This window comes from Indicator indicator, chromosome 3, assembly GCF_027791375.1.
Source record: "Indicator indicator isolate 239-I01 chromosome 3, UM_Iind_1.1, whole genome shotgun sequence".
Classification (NCBI taxonomy): Eukaryota; Metazoa; Chordata; class Aves; order Piciformes; family Indicatoridae; genus Indicator; species Indicator indicator.
Genome location: NC_072012.1, coordinates 4,013,273 through 4,034,784, shown reverse-complemented (window position 1 = coordinate 4,034,784; position 21,512 = coordinate 4,013,273). Strand labels below are relative to the sequence as shown.

Sequence of the window (21,512 nt, the reverse complement as noted above, 5' to 3'; positions counted from 1 at the left end):
GGCGGCCCCTGCGCCGCGCCAACCGCCGCCGGTCCCTCTCGGCAGACAGTCGCATGGGCGACCGGGCCGATGGCTGGCGGCGAGGGCGCATGCGCGGGGGCGGTGAAGGGATGCCCGCGACGCAGGCTGGGGGAGCCGGCCCGGAGCGGGAGTGCGGCGGAGGGAGCAGCCCAGGGGCGTGTAGATGCGAGATGGCTTGAGTGGGGCTCTGTGACAGCTCACATCCCATAAACAAGGGGCGAGCAGGGGTCACGCACAGAGATCGAGGGAGGGGGAGAACTCCCTGTTCTCGCTTGATCGAGCGAAATGACCAAGGCAGAGGCTGTGGGTGCCGCAGCACAGTGGCAGAATCACAGAAACATTCAAGGCTGGAAGAGCCGCTCAGGGTCACCAAGTCAAACCCAGAACCCTGCTCTACAAGGTTCACCCCTAAACCATATCTCCGAGCACCACGTCTAAACGACCCTTAAACACATCCAGGATTGGTGACTCCACCACCTCCCTGGGCAGCACATTACAATCCCTGACCACTCTTTCTGGGAAAATTTTTCCTAATGTTCAGTCTAAACCTACCCAGTTGTAGCTTGAGGCCATTCCCTCTTGTTCTATCACTAATTACCTGGGAGAAGAGATCAGCACCAGCGTCTCCACAAGGTCCTTTCAGGTAGTTGTAGACAGCAATGAGGTCTCCTCTCAGCCTCCTCTTTTCCAAACAGCCTCATCTCCTGCAGTTGCTCTTCACCAGATTTATTCTCCAGGCCCTTCCCAGCTTCCTTGCCCCCCTCTGCCCTGGCTCCAGCACCTCCACATCTCTCTTGGATTGAGGTGCCCCAAACTGGACACAACACTGTAGGTGTGGCCTCATCAGAGTTGAGTCCCAGGGGACAGTCCCCTCCCTGCTCCTGCTGGACACAGCATTGCTGATCCCAGCCAGGATGCCACTGGCTTTCTTGGCCACCTGGGCACACTGCTGGCTCCCTGCCCTTTGGCAGAGTGCAGTGACATGGGGGCAGGTTCCTACCCTCCTTAAGATAACTACAAGACCAGCTCAGGATGGAGAAAAAGCCAAAATAATGTCTGTGAGGTTATTGTTTTGTTATGGCTATTTGTGTAATACCACAAAAAAAAAGCACAGCAGCTGCATTGTACCGAACACCAGAAATACTCCACTCATGCCGCACTAGCCAGAAGAGGGAATAATTTAATGTGTTTTAATAGTTGGGTTTTTTTCCCCCAGAGTCTGACAAAGCACGAAAAGTGAGTTTTCAAACACAAAAGCCCTCACAAAGATCAGATGTTACATATGGCACAAACTTGACAAACCTTTACATGTCTCAGAAGAGCAAGAAACCCATCAAGAAGGCACTGTTTCCAATACTTGAATTCATCTGCTCAGTTTTCTGATTTGAGGACACCCTTGGAATAACAAAACTTAACAGATGTACAGAATCCTAGTTACGTTATTTACAGCGGTGAAGTAACATCCTTTAAGAAACTATACAAAACATCAGATCCGAAGTCTGTTTCATTAACATCAGTCTAGCAAAAAAACCAAAACAAAACAAAAAAAGAGGAAAAAAATCTCAAAGGCACAGGATGGCAGCAAAACAAAAACAAAACAAAACAAAACAAAACAAAACAAACCCCACCAAAACAAAACAAAAGAGAGGAAACCACCATCATTACATTTAAAATAATTTGAGATTTACCCTCATTAAGTAATGTCATCTCTTTCAATGGTATCACCACAGGAAATGCAAGAAATATGTACTGCTGGAACTGATACTTGCTACATTTCACATGGCATAGTTCATTTTTCTTACCTTAGGTCACCTAGGCAAATGGCAAATTAAAGGCTTAGAGTGCATTTGAGAAAAAACAAACAAACAAAGCAACAAAAGAGACCAACAAAAACACATGGCAATAAATCCTGAAAATCTGTCCTGTACAAGAAAAACAAATAAAGATTTCAAATCAACTGTGAAAACAAGTGCTGTTTTGAACTTCAAAAACCAGGAGGCCACAGCCCTCAAACATCTGTAAACTGTACAATCGATTTTTGTAACTGTGTGCAGAGCTCATGATAATATTCAAGATGGGCTAACACATCGTGGTTAAATAGGGCAGCAGTGATGCACTTAAAGAAAAGGCTTCATACATGCCTGTGGCCAGCTGCACTGTAAAAATCAGGCAAGGTATTTCTCTCTTCTCTTCACGTGAATGAATGGTATACAAAACCCAGCAAAATAGGAATTACCAAAGTTTCCAATGTACTTGTCAAGAGTTTAAGTTAGCTAATCATACAGTCAAGCAGAAGCCTGCCATTTTACATTTCAGACAGTTTTATCACATATCCTTCACCTTCCTAGACCATCACTAGGCCCCACTTTTACAACTGAACTTAAAAACGTTAAGGTGAAAAGGAAAATAAGCACAAGCATCTTGTCTTGCTCTTGTTCAAGTCTTGGCTTGAGCTGAGCATGAATTCCAGGTAGGGAGTATCTGTCTAGTCTGACATTGTCCAGCACCAGGCTGCCAGGGAGCTGGCTGGATCAAACCCACAGTGACTGCTGTGCAGTCTGTATGAAAATACGTGCAGACTGTGTTAGGAACTGACCTTGAAGTGATTAAAACAAAACAAAACAAAACAAGAAACAGAACAAACCCATGAAAGGGCAGAAGGACATTTCTACGTTTATATAAGGAAGACAAAAGTTTGTAACTGGTAAGTCAAGAGTTTCAGCACCACAAATTTAGCAGATTGAAGTTATTGCCCAAATTATCACTCATTTCCTCCTGGGTTACTGTCATGTACAAAGTATGTTAAAGGCTTGTAATGGATCTTAAGAAAGGTGAAGCCTTGACATCTGAATGTGATAATGAATGGCCAAATACCAGGCTGAGAACATTATTGCTCTAATATTCTGCTTTCTTTATGCCATTTTATACACCAATAACAACTTCAGTTTCTGTTTAGAGACTTGGGGATTTTTTTCCCCCACAGGGACTTCCACAAATTTTACCTCATCACCGTAGATATAATAGAAGTCCAATCAAATTGGATTTCTATTATATCTACACATACAAGATAACTGTGGTTAAGGTACTCATTCCAGAAAATGATTCAAGACCAAGCTAGGCTAATAGGAAGCTGTAAGAAGTTGAAGTTGATTGCTTTAAGTAATAAACATCCACATTGATGAGGCCCAAAGAAGAAGAAAGGTAAAAGAGAAGGGGAGGTGCATGAAGGTATCAGCCACAGGAATATATGAGCTAGACCAACAAACAAGGAGTGGTTTCACTAAATACTGGTGAGACTGATGCAGAACAGAAGACAGATCACCTGGAGAGTCAGAGGAGTAAATAGGCCATGGCAAAAAGCTACACCTGACCTCAGAACTGTTCTGCTGCTCGAGATCTTCTGAAAACAATGTTGTGCTGTGCTGCTCATCATGCTGTTGTCCTGTCTGGGTTACTGAGTGTACCTTTAGAATGCTACAGCCCCTTTTTGACCTGGTACACCTGACTAAGGATTCACCAGATAAACTCTGGTACTAAATGTTTTTGTTGGACTTTTCCAAGTTCTATACATGCATAACAGTCTTCAAACAAAAACCTTAGAAACCTTGGCTTGAAACTGAAACTTAGGCTTCACAATAACTCATATGGCTACAGCATAATGAATAGGTGCATCTGTGTGTTCTGTTAAGTAGTATATGCTGCAGTAAGGAGGAATTTAACAGAGACTTAAAGAGTTTCACCCTCATTTGTTTTGACATGTTGTTAGCCATCCCAGTTTCCAAAGACTTTCCCCTTGTAAACACAAATCCTTTTCCTTGTAGGTGAACTCACGATGGTGCCTGAATTCCGTTCTACATCGTCTACCTTTTGGGAGGTTCAACACAAGCTACATACCAAGCACACCTTTACATCTTCAAGACACTCTGTTTCAAAAATAAGAGTCCTGGCATCAGCAGTTTGTCTGCTGACTGTACAAGTTCACACACACATGTAAATGCAAAGCTGTAGATTTATCAAGGCTTCAAAACATAGCCTAAATCCCTTGACATCTGCGATTCTTGAGAGAGAGTGGACCAAGAGAGCACCTTCCCAGGTGCTGGACTACTAAAAACATGCTCTGTACAGTAGATGCAGGAATGTTTTTGTGAAGAATCTGAAGTTTTAAAACTAGAGAGATAAAAGTGCTGGCTTACAATCCATGAGAATAATTCAGGATAAAAAACCCCTCATGCTTCCAAAACGAATCAAGGACGTTACATCGCAGAATTCCCAGAGACTTCAGGCTTTCAACTGGCCGATTCCCAACACTCCTGACCTTTGTGTAATAAGATACTCATTTGACCTTAAACAAAACTTGACTTCCAAACACCCCATACCGTTTACAAAAAACTGCTGGCTACTTCAGAGAGTTGCTTTGTTACAGAAATGCTTAAGTTTCAGTGTAACAAAGTGTGCTCCTTTCTCACGCTACTGTAACAGGAATCACGTCCTACCTACAGGGTCTGACCTCTGAATGCTTAGGTTCATCTACTCGGTGGTAAAAGATTCAGCAGTACAGCATGAGATGTAATAAAAAACACAAGGCTGATGTCACGGGTCTGCAAGACAGAGGCACACACCAGGAGCAAGAGCATACTGGCACTTTACATGATCATTCCTTCAACTGGGTAGACAGGAACATGATTCTGAACCATGGACGCTGAGGCAAAGTTCTGTGAAGTTGTTGCTACAGGGCTCTTTTAAGATAATATTGCATCAATTCCAGTCCAACTTAAAATATGGTCCCCAGTAACAGTTTGAATGTTCCAGTTCAGAAAGGCCCTTGTTCACACTTTATTTGAACAAGAAGTTAATGATAAGCTGTAGCAGAACCACAAGTAAAATGAAGACATAGTGCTTGAACTGCAAGAAATGGTAGTCTGTGGGGGGTGAATTAGAAGTGACTCTATTCCGTAGAGCCATAATGTCCCTGTAAGAGAGAAAAGAATGATCTGTGAATTAGGCAATTTGCATTTCCTAGTATCTTAAGTCTCTCTGCAGAAGGCAGTCTTGAAAGAAAATGATGAAACATCAATAAGCAATCACCATTTGGGAAAAAGGGTAATTAAAAGACATCAGTGTTCTAGAGCTGAAGGATACATATCAGCCTCCAAGAACAAAAAGGAGAAAATTAGCATTCTCTAAACCATTTTAAAGCATTTTGGTTAGCACTACCTTTTAATGTCTTCTTGTGTTTCCTTTATAGATTCAATGGCACTCTGTAATTCACCAAGGTCTGCTCCTTTTTTCCTTATTCTTGTGTTATGCTTCAGAAGTTGTGCTAGAATGATGAAAAATCCAGATGTAATTCATAGAATTGACCAAGGCAAAAAAAGAACAAAATACCAACAACAAACTGAACTGGTTGCAAAAATGAGGAGAAAGTTTTCTAACAGTTTCTACAGGAAACTTTATTTCAGAGTCAACTATAGCACAGAAGGAGAGCAAGTTAAGTGCTTGAAGTATCTTGCAGCATTCACTGCAAGATGCTTATTTCTACAAGCATTAATCACAGGATCACAGGATGTTAGGGGTTGGAAGGGACTTCCAAAGATCATTCTGCCAGAGCAGAACAATAGAATCTAGCACAGGTCACACAGGAACACACCCAGGTGGGTCTTGAAAGTCTCCAGAGAAAGAGACTCCACAACCTCTCTGGGCAGCCTGTTCCAGTGCTCTGGGACCCTCACAGTGAAGAAGTTCCTCCTCATGTTGAGGTGGAACCTCCTGTGCTGGAGTTTCTATCCATTACCCCTTGTCCTATCACAGCCTGCAACTGAGCAGAGCCTGTCCCCTCCCTCTTGACACCCATCCCTCAGATATTTATAAACATTTATCAAATCCCCTCTCAGTCTTCTCTTCTCCATTAACAACAACAACAAAGATCTGTCCTCTGGCTACATACTGATCTGCAAATTAAAACGATTCATCTTGTTTTAAGAAATAAAAAAAAAGTTGACCAACTTTGTTTTTCTTCCCCCCAGATGCTAAATATGTGCAGCACTTAAGCCTACCTACACTACATACTGATGTTCAAAAGGACAGGAAAGTTTGCAATTAAAACCATCAGCCATTCTGCTGCGTGTGTTTGCTTCACACTGGGCACAACCCTGATCTACAGCACCCATTCTTTCATCACACAACCACTGAGATAAGGGCAGCATGAGTTGACTGCAGAGCTCTGCTTCGCTGCCAAATACATTTATTATTTCTGCATGCAAATGTGTCTGGTCCTACCTTCACTCCCAGAGGAATCCTGGTTGTCAGGCTCTGGGGATGAGAAACCACACTCTCCTTTCTTCTGACTGGCTGGCTTTCGTTTGATTTTTGGAACACTGACCTGCAATCAATAAAAACTTAGGAAGCACTTCCAGAGAACCAGAACTGTAACAAACCGGCACCTTCTAACAGTAATAGGTAAAGGCACAAATATCTGATACAAGTCCATGTTAACTTTTTTAATGGATAAGCAGTCTGAAGTTTGTGCACAGAATCATAGAATTGTCAGGGTTGGGAGGGACCTCAAGGATCATCCAGTTCCAACCCCCTTGCCATGGGCAGGGACACCTCACACTACAGCAGGTTGCTCACAGCCACATCCAGCCTGGCTGCAAAAACCTCCAGGGATGAGGCTTCTACCACCTCCCTGGGCAACCTCTTCCAGTGTCTCACCACCCTCATAAGGAAGAATTTCTTCCTAACATCCAACCTGAATCTACCCATTTCTGTTTTTGTTCCATTCCCCCTAGTCCTATAATTACCTGACACCCTGAAAAGTCCCTCCCCAGCTTTCTTGTAGCCCCCTTAAGATCTTTCCATCTAACACCTTTCCATTTAACTGAACAATTCCAATGAACTAAACAGTTTAATTCATAGATTCATAGACTGATGTAGGTTGGAAGGGAGCTTAAAGATCATCCAGTTCCAACCTCCCTGCCACAGGCATGGACGCCTTCCACTAGCCCGGATTGCTCAAGGCCTCATCCAACCTGGCCTTGAACACTTCCAGGGAGGGGGCATCCACAACCTCCCTGGGCAACCTGTTACAGCACCCTCACTGTAAAAAATTTCTTCCTAATATCCAGTCTAAATCTGCCCTCCTCAAGTTTCAATCCATTCCCTCTCATCAGATCACTACAAAGCCTTGTAAAAGGTCCCTTTCCAGCTTTCTTGGAGGCTCCCTTCAGGTACAGGAAGACTGCTGTAAGGTCTCCCTACAGCATTATTTTCCCCCAGGCTGAACTGTCCCAGCCTGTTCCCACAGAGGAGATGCTCCTGCCCTCTGATAATCTTCATGGCCCTCTTCTGGACCCAATCCAGTAGCTCCATGGCCCTCTTATGCTGGGGGACACCAGAATTGGATGCAGTGCTCCAGGTGGGATCTCATGAGTGCTGAGCAGAGGGGGAGAATCACCTCCCTTGTCCTGCTGGTCAGTGTCCAAGCCTGCATATTTTCTATTCCCATTCAATTAAGTCATCTCTACTGCTTAGGACACAACACAGAGGTGAAAGACTATGGTCTGGGTAAGCTACATTTTTGTAGGCTGACAACAGTATTCCCCATCAGTTCCAATACTTTGATGACCTTTAAACACATAATGCAAAATGTGCAAGCCCCTGGCTCCTGCTGCAGGTGCTAAGAGAACAGGAACATACCATTGGTGTCCGATGCCGAACTTTTGTTTGGATGGTGCCATCTTTCTCAAACTGGATCATGTCATTCAAAGGGTCCCATGGTCTGGTACTAGACAAAGTGCATGGAGTTGATTAACACCACAGCAATTTAAATATGAACTGCCTCCCTGCTCAGAAACAGCTCTGTGAATAGGTTAAAGCTTTACTCTCCTTATTTAGACATTGAATCATAGAATCAACCAGGTTGGAAGAGACCTCCGAGATCATCAAGTCCAACCAATCACCCAACCCTAATTAATCAAGCAGACCCTGGCACTAAGTGCCTCATCCAGGCTTTTCTTAAACACCTCCAGGGATGTCAACTCCACCACCTCCCTGGGCAGCCCATACCAAGGGGCAATCTCTCTTTCTAGGAAGAATTTCTTCCTTACCTCCAGCCTAAACTTCCCCTGGCACAGCTTGAGACTGTGTCCTCTTGTTCTGCTGCTGGTTGCCTGGGAGAAGAGACCAACCCCCACCTGGCTACAACCTCCCTTCAGGGAGCTGTAGACAGCAATTAAGTTTCCCCTGAGTCTCCTCTTCTCCAGGCTAAACAATCCCAGCTCCTTCAGCCTCTGCTCCAGACCCCTCCCCAGCTTCATTGCCCTTCTCAGGCCATTTTCCAGTACCTCAACATCTTTCTGGAACTGAGGAGCCCAGAACTGGACACAGTAGTCAAGGTGTGGCCTAACCAGTGCTGAGTACAGGGCAGAATGACTTCCCTGCTCCTGCTGGCCACACTATTCCTGATGCAGGCCAGGATGCCATTGGCCTTCTTGGCCACCTGGGCACCCTGCTGGCTCCTGTTCAGCTGCTGTCACCCAGCACCCCCAGGTCCCTCTCTGCCTGGTTGCTCTCCAGCCACTCTGTCCCCAGCCTGTAGCACTTCATGGGGGTGTTGTGGCCAAACTGTAGAACCTGGAATTTACCTGTGTTAAATCTCATGCCCTTGGACTCTGCCCATCTGTCCAGCCTGTCAAGGTCCCTCTGCAGAGCCCTCCTACCCTCTAGCAGATCAACACTTGCTCCCAGCTTGGTGTCATCTGGAAATTTACTGATGATGGACTCAGTCCCCTCGTCCAGATCATCAATAATGATATCAGACATCAGACAAAACAAGTGATCTTATCTTCTGCCTCCAGCCCATTTCTAACCTGAAGGGCCAAGAGAGCCAAAAAGAAACTTCATGTCCAGGTCAAACCCTCAGCCAGCTGGGGTACAAACTGCTGTATTAACCAACATCATCATTATGGATTTATCTGGCTAGTGATATGTATTTGTCAAAAAATACATTTTCTGCTTATTTTACTTATTGCAGTGTTGTTATTTTAGAACTACAGGGAAAGCAGAGGACTTAGTAAAATTATTTAGGACTGCTCTTTTTCTTTTCAAAGATAACTAGGAAGGAGAGGTTAAGAATCAGTTACCTCAAACTTCCTTTCATCTGCAAGTGGCTAATGGCAATCCAGACTGGTTTCAAGAGGCACTAATGAGCTACGTAGAGTTTTCTTATTCTTATTTTTTTCCAGAGTGCCTTTCCAAGTACAGGTTGATATAGAATTAAAGGCAAAAACCCCATAGCTCACTGGAGAACAGCAACCAGCCAAAGGCAAGGACTGGTGTCCCCACTGAATACAGAGCCAGCTGCATGAAGGTGGTTCCAATGCACAGCTTTAGTGAGAGTAGATTAAGCCTGGATTTCCTCTTATCTCCTCCTGGATGCCTTCAAAAAAACATTTGTGGCTGTTTCAGATGTTGTGAACACAGACCTGCATTTCCATCTTAGCTTAATCTGACTTGAATTAAATGTCATCTAAGGTAACTGGGTAAGAATTAGACATTGTTCCCCCAAAGGTCTTTTGTATCTGTAATCCAGATGCCTAAATCCATAATCCAGATACCTCAAATGCCACAGCTCACTGAACACATTTTTCACAGTAAGCATTAAAGACTGCTCTCTATGTTGGCCCAGGTGGCAAGCTGGATTCTGTGTGTGAAAGGAGACTGAAGTTTCTTACAGCACAGACTGCTTTCTAGCATGTAGTAAAACTCCTGTGGCACATCCTTGAGCCACAAGGCCTCAAGGAAACGAGGTCTAAATGCATACATTAACAAGACAGACCATCCCCTGCAGCTTTAAAACCAAACAGGTTTTAAGCGCAGGGATTCTCATGATGGTTTTAGACAGAGTTCAACAGTGTGGGCAGTCAGTTCAGATGGACTATCACAACTCTTCCAGCAGGAAGAGGCATCACCACCACTAGAAAGTCCTTAGAAAATGCATCACAGAGGTTTTAGTCCAGTTGGGCAACTCCTTACTGAAGGAGGCTTTACCATGAAAAAATGTTTCCTACTGTCCAGTCTAAACCTAGCCAGTGGCAGCTTGAGGCCATTGCCTCTTGTTCTATCACTAATTACCTGGGAGAAGAGACCACTAGCAGCTTCTCCATAACCTCCTTTCAGGTAGTTGTAGACAGCAATGAGGTCTCCCCTCAGCCTCCTCTCTTTCACACTAACCATCCCCAGCTCCTTCAGTTGCTCTTCATCAGATTTCTTCTCCAGGCCCTTCCCAGCTTCCTTGCCCTCCTCTGCCCTGGCTCTAGCACCTCCACATCTCTCTTGGATTGAGGTGCCCAAAACTGGACACAGCACTCCAGGTGTGGCCTCCCCAGAGCTGAGTCCCAGGGGACAATCCCCTCCCTGCTGCTGCTGGACACAGCATTGCTGATCCCAGCCAGGATGCCTTTGGCTTTCTTGGCCACCTGGGCACACTGCTGGCTCCTCTTCAGCTGCTTGTCCATCAGCACCCCCGGGTCCCTTTCTGCCAGCAGCTTTCCAGCCACACTGCCCCAAGCCTGTAGCATTGGTTGGGGTTGTTGTGGCTCAAGTGCAGGACCTGGCACTTGGCCTTGTTGAAGCTCCTCCTGTTAACGTTGGCCATGGATCCAATCTATCCAAGTCCCTCTGCAGAGCCTCTCTACCCTCATGAAGATCAAAGATATGCACCAGTCTGGGAAAGCTTGTGGAACTGTTTTGGTCAGCCTGAGAGGTCACAAAAGGAGCACAGTGCATCCTGAAGTGCCATGCCAAAGAAACACTAGAACACAAGCACGGGTTTGATGAAGCATGTAACCACAAAGATAGGAAAGAAAAGGAAACCCCTGCCATAGTTACATGAAACATGGTTTCCTGTTTTATCAGTCACTACCCTTTTTCACATGACATAACAACATCCTCTCTTTGGTGAAAGCCCTACCAAGTTCAGCTTAGAACAAAGATGTATTTTAATGAAAGCACATGAACAGCAATATTAAGTAGCATTACACATTTCATGAGTTTGAAGTCAGCTACCTATCCTTTTGCTCCTGAAACCACAGCAAGAGGCTCAGTGATGCTAGCAGGTATCTAACAAACTCTTTTGGTTGCAAACACTGCAGGACTCACTCAGCATATTTGTAGTGCCACTCTCCTGTGACTGGATCCTGATCAAACAGTTTGCACGTCCACTCTTCACCCTTAAGCTTCCTCTCCTTGGCACTCCTCCTCTGAGCCTCTTCCAGAACATATTTCTCTTGAGTAGCTTCTGTTTGGTCTTTATTATTTATTGCTCTTGTCACTTGCTGCCAAAGCCTGATGAAAGAGCAGTATGGTTACAATCTGTTTGACAGAAACAACTGCCAAAATGTCTCTACTTACAAGGCTAAGCAAAGGGATCCACCTCTATCAGAACATTCCTATGTTGCAATAGAAGCCTTTGCTACCTTTCCACCAAGAACCTCCATGCTTGTAAGGTCTGTAGATCATGACCTTGTATTTAACAGTGCTGCTTTCTTGTTTTACAGGTCTGCACCAGCAAACATGGGAAGGAAAGAAACCATATTTTATTTCTCCTTTGTTCAGTGTCCAAACCATCACATTTACCAATAATTTGGAGAGGATTATCAGTTGTGTTTTGTCAAAACAATTACAGATGGTTCTAAAGAGGACTTACTTCTCTGACTCAAAGTCATCTTGCTCTTCAAACTTCACTGTGTATCTAGGTAATCTACGCTGCTTGATATCAGATGTTGGGTTCCAGAAGGTCTCTGAAACATCTGTCTTCTTCTCACTAATAGTAACTTCACTGTCCTGTAACACATAATTCAGTTACCTCAACTGCAATCATCTCAAAGTGACAACACAAAAAGGAGGAATTAGCTTTTTTTTTTTCCTTTTGGATGAACATAGTTAAGAATAATCCAATATGCTAACTTTAAAGTTCAATTTCTGTACCCTGTGCTAATTGTAACTTGGAACAGAAACACAATGGAACCTTTGCCACAGCCAAAACCCAGCACTGCCAGTGCCATCTCACCAGAACTGAAACAGACTTAAACATTTCATCTTGGTGCCACAACAATTCTTCACACTACTAACACAGGCACAAAAAATCGTTTCAGAAGCTGCAATGTATTTTCTTCATGAGCTACTCAAACATACACAACTTTTCCACCTCTTAACAGATGAAAACAACTCTGTTGACTCTATGCTTTCTTGAGAACTGTAAAGGAACACTTTCTATGACAGCTGTACTTAACAAAGCTTTGTTTGTTTGTTTGTTTTTAAACTGGAGCCTTATTTGTACCTCAGTGCTGTGTTCATTTGTCTCAACTATCAGCCAGAATTTATAAAGCAATCACTTGCTACTCACCCAGTGACCCTCCAAAATAGCCAGGACTTCTTTGCCAAGCTTAATTTTCCCTGATATTTGGTTAACGCTGTCATTGTTACCCAAAAAAGGCTGCAAAGCAAAAAGAGATGCTGCCATGTTTATTTTAATAGCAAGTTATTATTTTTTTGCATTTATGTTTAGTTACAAGGAAAAGGGAATTTATGAAATGGGATGTAAACAGCCTTGATGGCTTTTCACATCAGAACTTCTGCCTATGTCATTCCCACAGAGAGTCCCAAACCACAGAAAGTTGTTCTCTCATGCTGTATCTTCTTAAAAGGTTTGCTGAGCAAAAGCACTGCCTAAGAAATGGAGAAAAAAAATGGAAAATAATGGAGAAAACAGTGACACTGATATCTTGGAGGACACAGCCATTTGCTACACTAATTTCACCTCTCTGCCAAGGGTTTTTTTGTTACTAGAGATTAGCTTTTGCATGAGCACCAACAAAATGATTGTTAGGGATTTTCCTTGGCATTTTTGATAGGCTGGACATGTATCCCATAGTTTGAGGAGGCAAAATATCAATTCACACAGCCTCCTAACTTTTATGTTTCTTCTATAATTTCAACATTTTTCTCTCTCTACATGGATGCTTCTTAGCAACTAAAAAGCTATCCATGGGACAGCAATGTGCCATTGTGGCTAAGAATGACAATGGGATCCTGGGGTGTATTAAGAGGAGTGTGTCCAGCAGATCCAGGGAGGTTCTCCTCCCTCTCTACTCTGCCCTGGTGAGACCTCATCTTGAGTACTGCATTCAGTTTTGGGTTTAGGAGGGACAGGGACCTGCTGGAGAGGGTCCAGCAGAGGGCTATGAGGATAATTAAGGGACTGGAGCACTGCCCCATGAGGAGAGGCTGAGGGACCTGGGGCTTTTTAGTCTGGAAAAGAGAAGTCTTAGAGGGGAATTAATAAATGTTTATAAATATCAAGAGGGAGGGGACAGGCTCTGCTCACTTGCTCCCTGTGATAGGACAAAGAGCAATGGATGTAAGCTGCAGCACAGGAGGTTCCACCTCAGCACAAGGGGGAACTTCTTTACTGTAAGGGTCACAGAGCACTGGAACAAGGTCCCCAGAGAGGTGGTGGAGTCTTCCTTCTCTGGAGACTTTCAAGGCCCATCTGGATGTGTTCCTGTGTGACCTGAGCTAGATTCTATGGTCCTGCTTGGCAGGGGGGTTGGACTCGATGATCTCTTTGGGTCCCTTCCAACCCCTGACATCCTGTGAGCCTGTGAACTCTTTGTTCAGCTTTAAGTCTGTTTCTGCCTCAAAGATGGCAAATGTATTTTTCACAAGTACAAGCAAGAAGTTTAGAAACCTTCACTCAGCTTTTGTGAGTGGGAAGGTGCTCCTACAGCATGCCCAATTGCCAAGAATAGTCCAGAGTTTACTGTTTCTTAGCAGAGGGCATTAGGCTGATATAAATGTTTGCCTTGGCATCATCTCTATTCATGAGCAACTTGAGGATGGAAGAGGGGGACCTGAGCCTGTGTTCTCTTCTGAGAGCTCTCCAGGAGTTTTCAAAGTCCCTGAACTCTCATAGAGAATTAAAAATAACCAGGGAGTAGTTGTAACACCACACAAAATACTTGAACCACTGATCAGGTTACTTCTTACATTTTCCTAGACACACACTGTTGACACTGCTGGAGAAGTCAGAAACCACTGCTTTTTTCCCCACTAGAGCTGGTCTGAAAATGCATACAACTTAGCAATGTGTTTGCATTTGTTACCATCAGAGGTGAGGGCAGCACTGTAAATCTCACTCAAAACCTTTGGACCCAGAAGAATACATTAAGAAAAGAGGTGGCAAAATAATTAATTTTTTTTATGAAACAAACAACAAAAAAATCATTGCTATTTGCTAGACAAACACAGCTGAATAAATAGCAGTTAAAACTCCTTATTTCCAAAAAGACAATTCCATATTAATCCAAGTTATATTTAAGAAGTGATCTAATAAATATTTTTTTTCTTTAGTCATCATTATGCTCATTCCCCTTCTTCTGCCCATCCACTAACCTTCAGTTTGAATTCGATTGTAGCACTGTAGCCAGTTTTCTCACAGGTGATGTTGACTGTTCCCCCAAGCTCTAAGGTCATTGTGCCATAAAGAATTCCTGCAAGAGGGAAAGAAACCCAACACAACACAGATAAAATGAATGATCATACCTAAACAAGACAAAACCCCCCAGGTTCTTAGGGCACAGTTCCTGGAACAGACATGTCTGTGCCAGAGGAAAAGGAATCATCTTTTCAGATGACCTTTTGAATTGTTAGGGTTGGAAGGAACCTCAAGGATCATCCAGTTCCAACCCCCCTGCCATGGGCAGGGACACCTCACACTACAGCAGGTTGCCCAGAGCCACATCCAGCCTGGCTGCAAAAACCTCCAGGGATGAGGCTTCTACCACCTCACTACCCTCTTGACCACTTCTACCAGTGTCTCATTATCCTCATGACCTTTCTGCCAAACAAGACAACCCAAAGAGAAACAGAACAATCTAAGTGAATTACAGATAAGCAGAAAAACCCTTTTATTAAGGCAGCATACAGTACTGCTCCTAGCAAGGGTGGCATTTAGTCTTATTGGAGATGATTGCAGGAGGGAAGCTTTTGATGTTAATACAGGAAAATAACTCTACAACAAAGAGTGCAAAGGAAAACTTCCCTTGGACAGAAGCAGTAAGCACAGTCAGACCACAAGTGAAGATAATCACAGACAAGCGACTTAAGACAATGCTGAGGACCTCTCCAAAGACTTTTGGAAGTACAGGATCACTGTCTGTGCCTCTGCAGTCCACTGTTTGAAACATGAATATAGTTTACATACACTGGATGCATGTGCAAATATGTTTTTTCACCATGCAGATTCTCCTTCTACCTTTCTCCCTGCCTATCAGCTCACTAATTCACCTCCTTTCTGTTTGATTTGAATGTATAGATCTTAGATACTTAAAAAACTGTTAAATATTATTTTAGTCAGAGCCACAAACCCCAAAATCCAGCAGATTATGAAAAACATCTGTGAACAATGGGAAGATTAGAGCCTACCAAATTAATGCCACATTAGAGAATTCTGCTAACTGACTTTCATACTTCTTAAATGAAAAAAAAAAGAAAAATTATAATTGCTAACTGTAAGGATTCTGAAAGGGAATTTCCCCAGAGAATGGGTAGATAACAAGTAACAGCTTAAAAGTCAGCAGTTCTGCAATGCATTTTGTAATACTACCTCTGACTTTTCAGAAAGCTTTACAAACTACTGACTTGTTTCCCATAGTGAAGTTAAAGACAAATGGTCATGATTTACACTCAAATCACACAAGGGAGGTGGAGATACCACATTGCTTTTTATGCTTGCAATGGAACAACATTGGAAAAGCTCAAAACTGTTCTTTAAGTAAGGACAAAAAGCAACTCAAACAGTAAATTGCTGCCATGTAATGACAGATAGCTCTATACATGCTCCTACTGTTCATGAAAAACAAATCTTCCTCTGTGCTGAAGAGCAGATTATTGCTTAAATAACACAAGCATTTTTCTCTTGATTAAAGATAAGGAATTCTAGAGCCACCAATGCTGTCAGTGTTCAGAACACTCTTATCAGATGACAAGCTTGACTCCAAGACAGTATACTATATAAAATAAACTTCTCTTCTCATAACTTTGCCATTTAGAGAGTAAAAGAAAAAAAAACCCACTACCTTTACAATGAGCATATGGCATTGTCATCACATAATCTTCTCCCCTATTTAGGAACGTTAGCCGTCCTTCTCCATCCAGTATGGCAGATAATGAATTCCCTGAAACACAAAGACAGAAAAATCACAGTTCTGACCCTGCAAGGCAGCAGCCAACGTTTCCCAGGAACTAAGCAATTCAGAACATCAGCATATTTAGCACTGCAGTCTATGCTGTCCAGTGAAGCCACTATGAAACACGGTGTCTCAAATTAAAAACTAAAACACTGCAAAAATCACAGAATCACAGAATCAACCAGGTTGGAAAAGACCTTCAAGATCATCAAGTCCAACCTATCACCCAACACCATCTAATCAACTAACCCATGGCACTAAGTGCCTCATCCAGGCTTATTTTAAACACTTCCAGGGACTGGGACTCCACCACCTCCCTGGGCAGCACATTCCAAGGGACAATTACTCTTTCTGGGAAGAACTTTCTCCTCACCTCCAACCTAAACCTCCCCTGGTGCAGCTTGAGACTGTGTCCTCTTGTTCTGTCACTGGTTGCCTGGGAGAAGAGACCAACCCCCACCTGGCTACAACCTCCCTTTAGGGAGTTGTAAAGAGCAATGAGGTCTCCCCTGAGCCTCCTCTTCTCCAGGCTAAACACCCCCAGCTCCCTCAGCCTCTCCTCACAGGGCTGTGCTCCAGACCCCTCCCCAGCTTTGTTGCCCTTCTCTGGACACATTGGAGCAACTCAACATCTTTCTTAAACTGAATAGAAATGAAACAGAAAGGAAATAAAACCAGAAAGGAAACAGAAAAAGAAAAGGAAATAGAAACAGAAAGGAACCAGAAACAGAAATGAAACAGAAACAGAAATTAAACAGAAACAGAAATGAAACAGAAAGGAACCAGAAACAGAAAGGAACCAGAAACAGAAAGGAAATAGAAACAGAAAGGAAATAGAAACAGAAAGGAACCAGAAACAGAAATTAAACAGAAACAGAAATGAAACAGAAAGGAACCAGAAACAGAAAGGAACCAGAAACAGAAAGGAAATAGAAACAGAAAGGAAATAGAAACAGAAAGGAACCAGAAACAGAAATGAAACAGAAACAGAAACAAAACAGAAATGAAATAGAAACAGAAATTAAATAGAAACAGAAAAATAGAAACAGAAACAAAATAAAAACAGAAACAGAAATGAAACAGAAACAGAAATTAAACAGAAATGAAAGAGAAACAGAAACAAGCCAGAAATGAAATAGAAACAGAAATGAAATAGAAACAGAAACAAAAGAGAAATTAAACAGAAACAGAAATGAAACAGAGACGAAACAAAAGAGAAATTAAACAGAAACAGAAATGAAACAGAAACGAAACAAGAACTAAACAGAAATGAAACAGAAACAGAAACACAATAGAAACAGAAACAAAATAGAAAAAGAAATGACACAGAAACAGAAATGAAACAGAAACAGAAACAGAAATGAAACAGAAACAGAAATAGACACAGAAACGAAATAGAAACAATCCCAAAGCCCAGGAGCAAAAACTTTGTGAAGAAATGATGATGCAATAACCAAATTCCTGATTTTCCTAATAGTCTCATTTGCACAGACCCTACACCCCTCAATGAAGGTACAACCAAAAAAAAAAAAAACCTTGTTATTTACCATAGAATTTTGATTTGGCCAGAATGCTACCACTAAGGCAAAACCCATCCTTGCGGTTGCTAACATAGAAGGCAGATATTGGAGGATGATGAGATACCTGGTGAGAAAAAAAAACCACAACACTGAGCTGCTAAATACAGATAACAGAAGAACATGCAATGGAGTACAACTCTTGAGCTAATAATGGCAGAAGAGAAAATTCAGGCTGCACATAATAAAATACAGTTTGTATACATGAAACGTGACTATGATCTTCTCAGTAAGATCAGACACACACTTGAAGAATTTTATAAGCTAAGAAAATTAACACCTGACTTTCACTGGAGGAAGAGGGACCAGAAATCTTAGAATCATAAAATACTAGGCCTTCCTGACTGAGATCAGGTTGCACAGGCACAGAGTCCAGGAGGGCTCTGAAAGTCTCCAGAGAAGGAGACTCCACAACCTCTCTAGGCAGCCTGCTCCAGGGCTCCGTCACCCTCAAAGTAAAGAAGTTTCTCCTTAAGTTCAAGGGAAACCTCCTGTGCTCTAGTTTGTACCTGTTGGCCCTTGTCCTATCACTGACCACCATTGAAATGAGCCCACCCCCATCCTCAGGGCTTCCACCCTCTAGATATTTCCATGCATTTATAAGATCCCCTCCAGTCTTCTCTTTTCCAGGCTAGAGAGCCCCAGGTCACTCAGCCTCTCCTCGTAAGAGGGACGTTCCTGTCCCCTGATCATCCTCATGGCTCTCTGCTGGACTCTCTCCAGCAGTTCCCTGTCCCATGAACTGGGAAGCTCAGAACTGGACACAGTACTCCAGGTCTGACCTCACCAGAGCAGAGTAGAGTAGAGGGGAAGAGAACCTCCCTTGACCTGCTGGCCACACTCTTCTTAACACACCCCAAACACCATTGGCCTTCTTGGACACAAGGGCACATTGCTGGCTCATTGTGAACTTTTGTCCACCAGCACTCCCAGGTCCACCCATAATTTGCATGGGGTTATTCCTCCCCAGGTGCAGGACTCTACACTTGCTTTTGTTAAACTTGATGAGATTAAATACTGGAACCATGTCTCTAGAGAGACACACTTAAATAATAGGGCTGTTAAAAAAAACCAAAACCAACTATGCTTACCAGGGAAGCTTTTAGGATACTACTCATACAGTTAAGTACCTTTTCTGAAACTACCACATTGTGTGGCTAGTGCCAACATGCAACACATTCACATTTTTTTCTTTTAGTTTTTTTAGAAATACTTCTTCAGTTATTGCAGCTACCTGTTCTGCAATGTAAAATGTCTTGCTGTTGGTCCTTGGATGAATCCACATGCAGCGGAAAGTCTCACCAAGGATAGGGTTGTACGGCTTTTTCAGTCCCTAAGCAGAAATGGGACAGACAGGAACCATACAATGCAGCTACACAGCTCACAAATACTTCATCACTCTGTCACTGAACACAACACATTAAAAAAGAAACCAACCAAACAACCCCCAAAACAATCATAATAAACAGGCTGAAGTACACTGGACTTGATTTCATCATTTAAACAGCTATGCTCAGTTACTCTGCTCTTCATTCGAAGGAAATCAGCATTGAAGTCACACAGCTGCAACTATTCCAAGGCTACAGATGATGACAAACACAACAGAGGATTTCATTTTGTAGCAGAGGATTCCATTTTGTAGCATAGTTGTGGCAGTTTCAGGCTGTGCCTAGAAAATTTTTCACAGATCTCGAACAGAAAGTAGTAGAATGTAAATAAATTACTGCTGGGTGTAAAGGGGGAGAATAATGATAAGGTCTAAATAATCCCATTGGACAGCCTTAAAAGTTAGTTTTATAAACTAAATAATAATAATTAGGTTTATAAACTAAATATAACTATAATAGAATAGAATAGAATATAATAGAATAGAATAGAATAGAATAGAATAGAATATATAATACAATGTAATGTAACAGAATACAATATAACATAATATAACAGAATAGACTAGACTAGACTAGACTAGAACATAATATAACATAATAGAATAGAATAGGAATAGAATAGAATATATAACTAGTATATAATATACTAATATAATAGCATATAAATAGTAACTAAAAATAACTAGTTTTATAAACTAACTTTCCCTCTTTTCAGCTTCCTCACTCTAGCAGATACTAATTACTGCTTCTGCTGGCTTTGCTGACCCTGAATGAGTTCTTGTTGTGGTTAAATACTAATAGCAACTCTCTGTTCTTTCTCTTGCCCGTTGTGCAGAGGGAGAGAAGGGAGCAGGGAAGGGGAAGCTATTAGCAGCCCCCTGGTTTTGTCCAGAGGGGGTTCTTGTGCTGTTTATAACTTGCACATCTATGTAAATATTGTATATTTTGCACATATTCATTGCATTTCATAATTAGATTGTAGTTTTGTTTGTAAATACAGCTTCATTTGTTTTCTAACTCAGCTGGTCTGGCAATTATATGTTGGGGGGAAATTTCATCCCACCACATGGACCTTTCATATGAAGCTAGGTAGTACTTTCTGCCTTCAACACTGTTTCCCACCAGTGATCATAAAGGTGCTCAGTGTACAGCTACATGAAGCAGTGGAAATATTAACCTTCCAACTGCAGCATGTTATCACACAGTATCACAGCATCACAGTATATTAGAGGTTGGAAGGGACCTCCAGGGATCATCAGGTCCAACCACCCTGCCAGAGCAGGATCACCCAGGGGAGTCTGCACAGGAATGCATCCAGATGGGTTTGGAAAGTCTCCAGACAAGGAGACTCCACAACCCCCTGGGCAGCCTGTTCCAGGGCACTGTCACCCTCACTGGAAAGAAGTTTCTCTTCATGTTGAGGTGAAACCACCTATGTCCAAGTTTGAATCCGTTGTTCCTTGGCTTATCACTGTGCACCACCCAAAAGAGCCTGGCCCCCTCCCCTTGACACCCACCCCTCAGCTCTTGAGAGACATTGATCAGATCCCCTCTCAGCCTTCTCTTCTCCAGACTAAACAGCCCCAGGGCTCTCAGGCTCTCTTCACAGGGGAGATGCTCAAGTCCCCTAAGCATCCTCCTGGCTCTGGGAAGAACCAGAATCATCCTCGTTATCAGTGAAGAATGGTAAAAATAGAACTGACTCAACTTGATCATAAAATGTTTAGTTCAGCTCCTACTACAAGGGAGATAATCAAACGGGCACAGCCTATTTTAAGCATGTCTAGGAGCCAGAAAGTTCCATCATGAGGTTGAGTAAATACTGAAAACATAGCCTCGCTTTTTAAGAGCGGCAGAACAGGTAACTTTCAACAAAGATTTGTGCAAATGAAAAACTTACACAGCACATCCCTAAGCCCTCAAACTAGACACAAGACAAAAACAACATGAGAGGGCACCTTTGGCTTTTTGTAGAATCCTGACAAATACCACTTCACCACTTTTTTCATGCGGTTGTAAGCATTCTCTTCAAGAGCAGCCCTGTGAAGCAAGCAGACCACACACAGATCAAACGTCAGCATCCTTTCAGTTACAATACAGCTCTCAATTGTGGTGTGTCTTGAATCTAGGAGTTGACTAAAACCAAGGTTTGGGGATATGCAGTACTGTAAAACTTTCAGCCTGACATTGCATCAAATTCAAGGGTTTCAAACAATCATCTGAAAATGGAAACCAACAAAAATTCAGAAATGGTATTTCCAGGAATGAGACTCTTCCTT

The 21,512-nt window shown here is 42.7% G+C and overlaps 1 protein-coding gene across 2 annotated transcripts in view; it reads right to left on the bottom strand.

Annotated features, from left to right (window-relative positions):
- Window positions 1–4,854: 4,854 nt before the first annotated feature.
- OSBPL8 (oxysterol binding protein like 8) overlaps window positions 4,855–21,512 on the bottom strand; it is a 63,717-nt gene continuing 47,059 nt past the window's right edge. For both annotated transcript variants that reach the window (XM_054399418.1, XM_054399417.1), the window contains exons 10-21: window positions 21,192–21,273; window positions 19,080–19,178; window positions 17,816–17,912; window positions 16,158–16,256; window positions 14,473–14,570; window positions 12,425–12,514; window positions 11,726–11,862; window positions 11,179–11,364; window positions 7,717–7,804; window positions 6,298–6,400; window positions 5,236–5,341; window positions 4,855–4,990 (exon numbers count right to left, since the gene is read on the bottom strand). In XM_054399418.1, coding sequence (XP_054255393.1) covers window positions 4,855–4,990; window positions 5,236–5,341; window positions 6,298–6,400; window positions 7,717–7,804; window positions 11,179–11,364; window positions 11,726–11,862; window positions 12,425–12,514; window positions 14,473–14,570; window positions 16,158–16,256; window positions 17,816–17,912; window positions 19,080–19,178; window positions 21,192–21,273 — 1,321 coding nt within the window. The remainder of the gene's footprint in view (window positions 4,991–5,235; window positions 5,342–6,297; window positions 6,401–7,716; window positions 7,805–11,178; window positions 11,365–11,725; window positions 11,863–12,424; window positions 12,515–14,472; window positions 14,571–16,157; window positions 16,257–17,815; window positions 17,913–19,079; window positions 19,179–21,191; window positions 21,274–21,512) is intronic.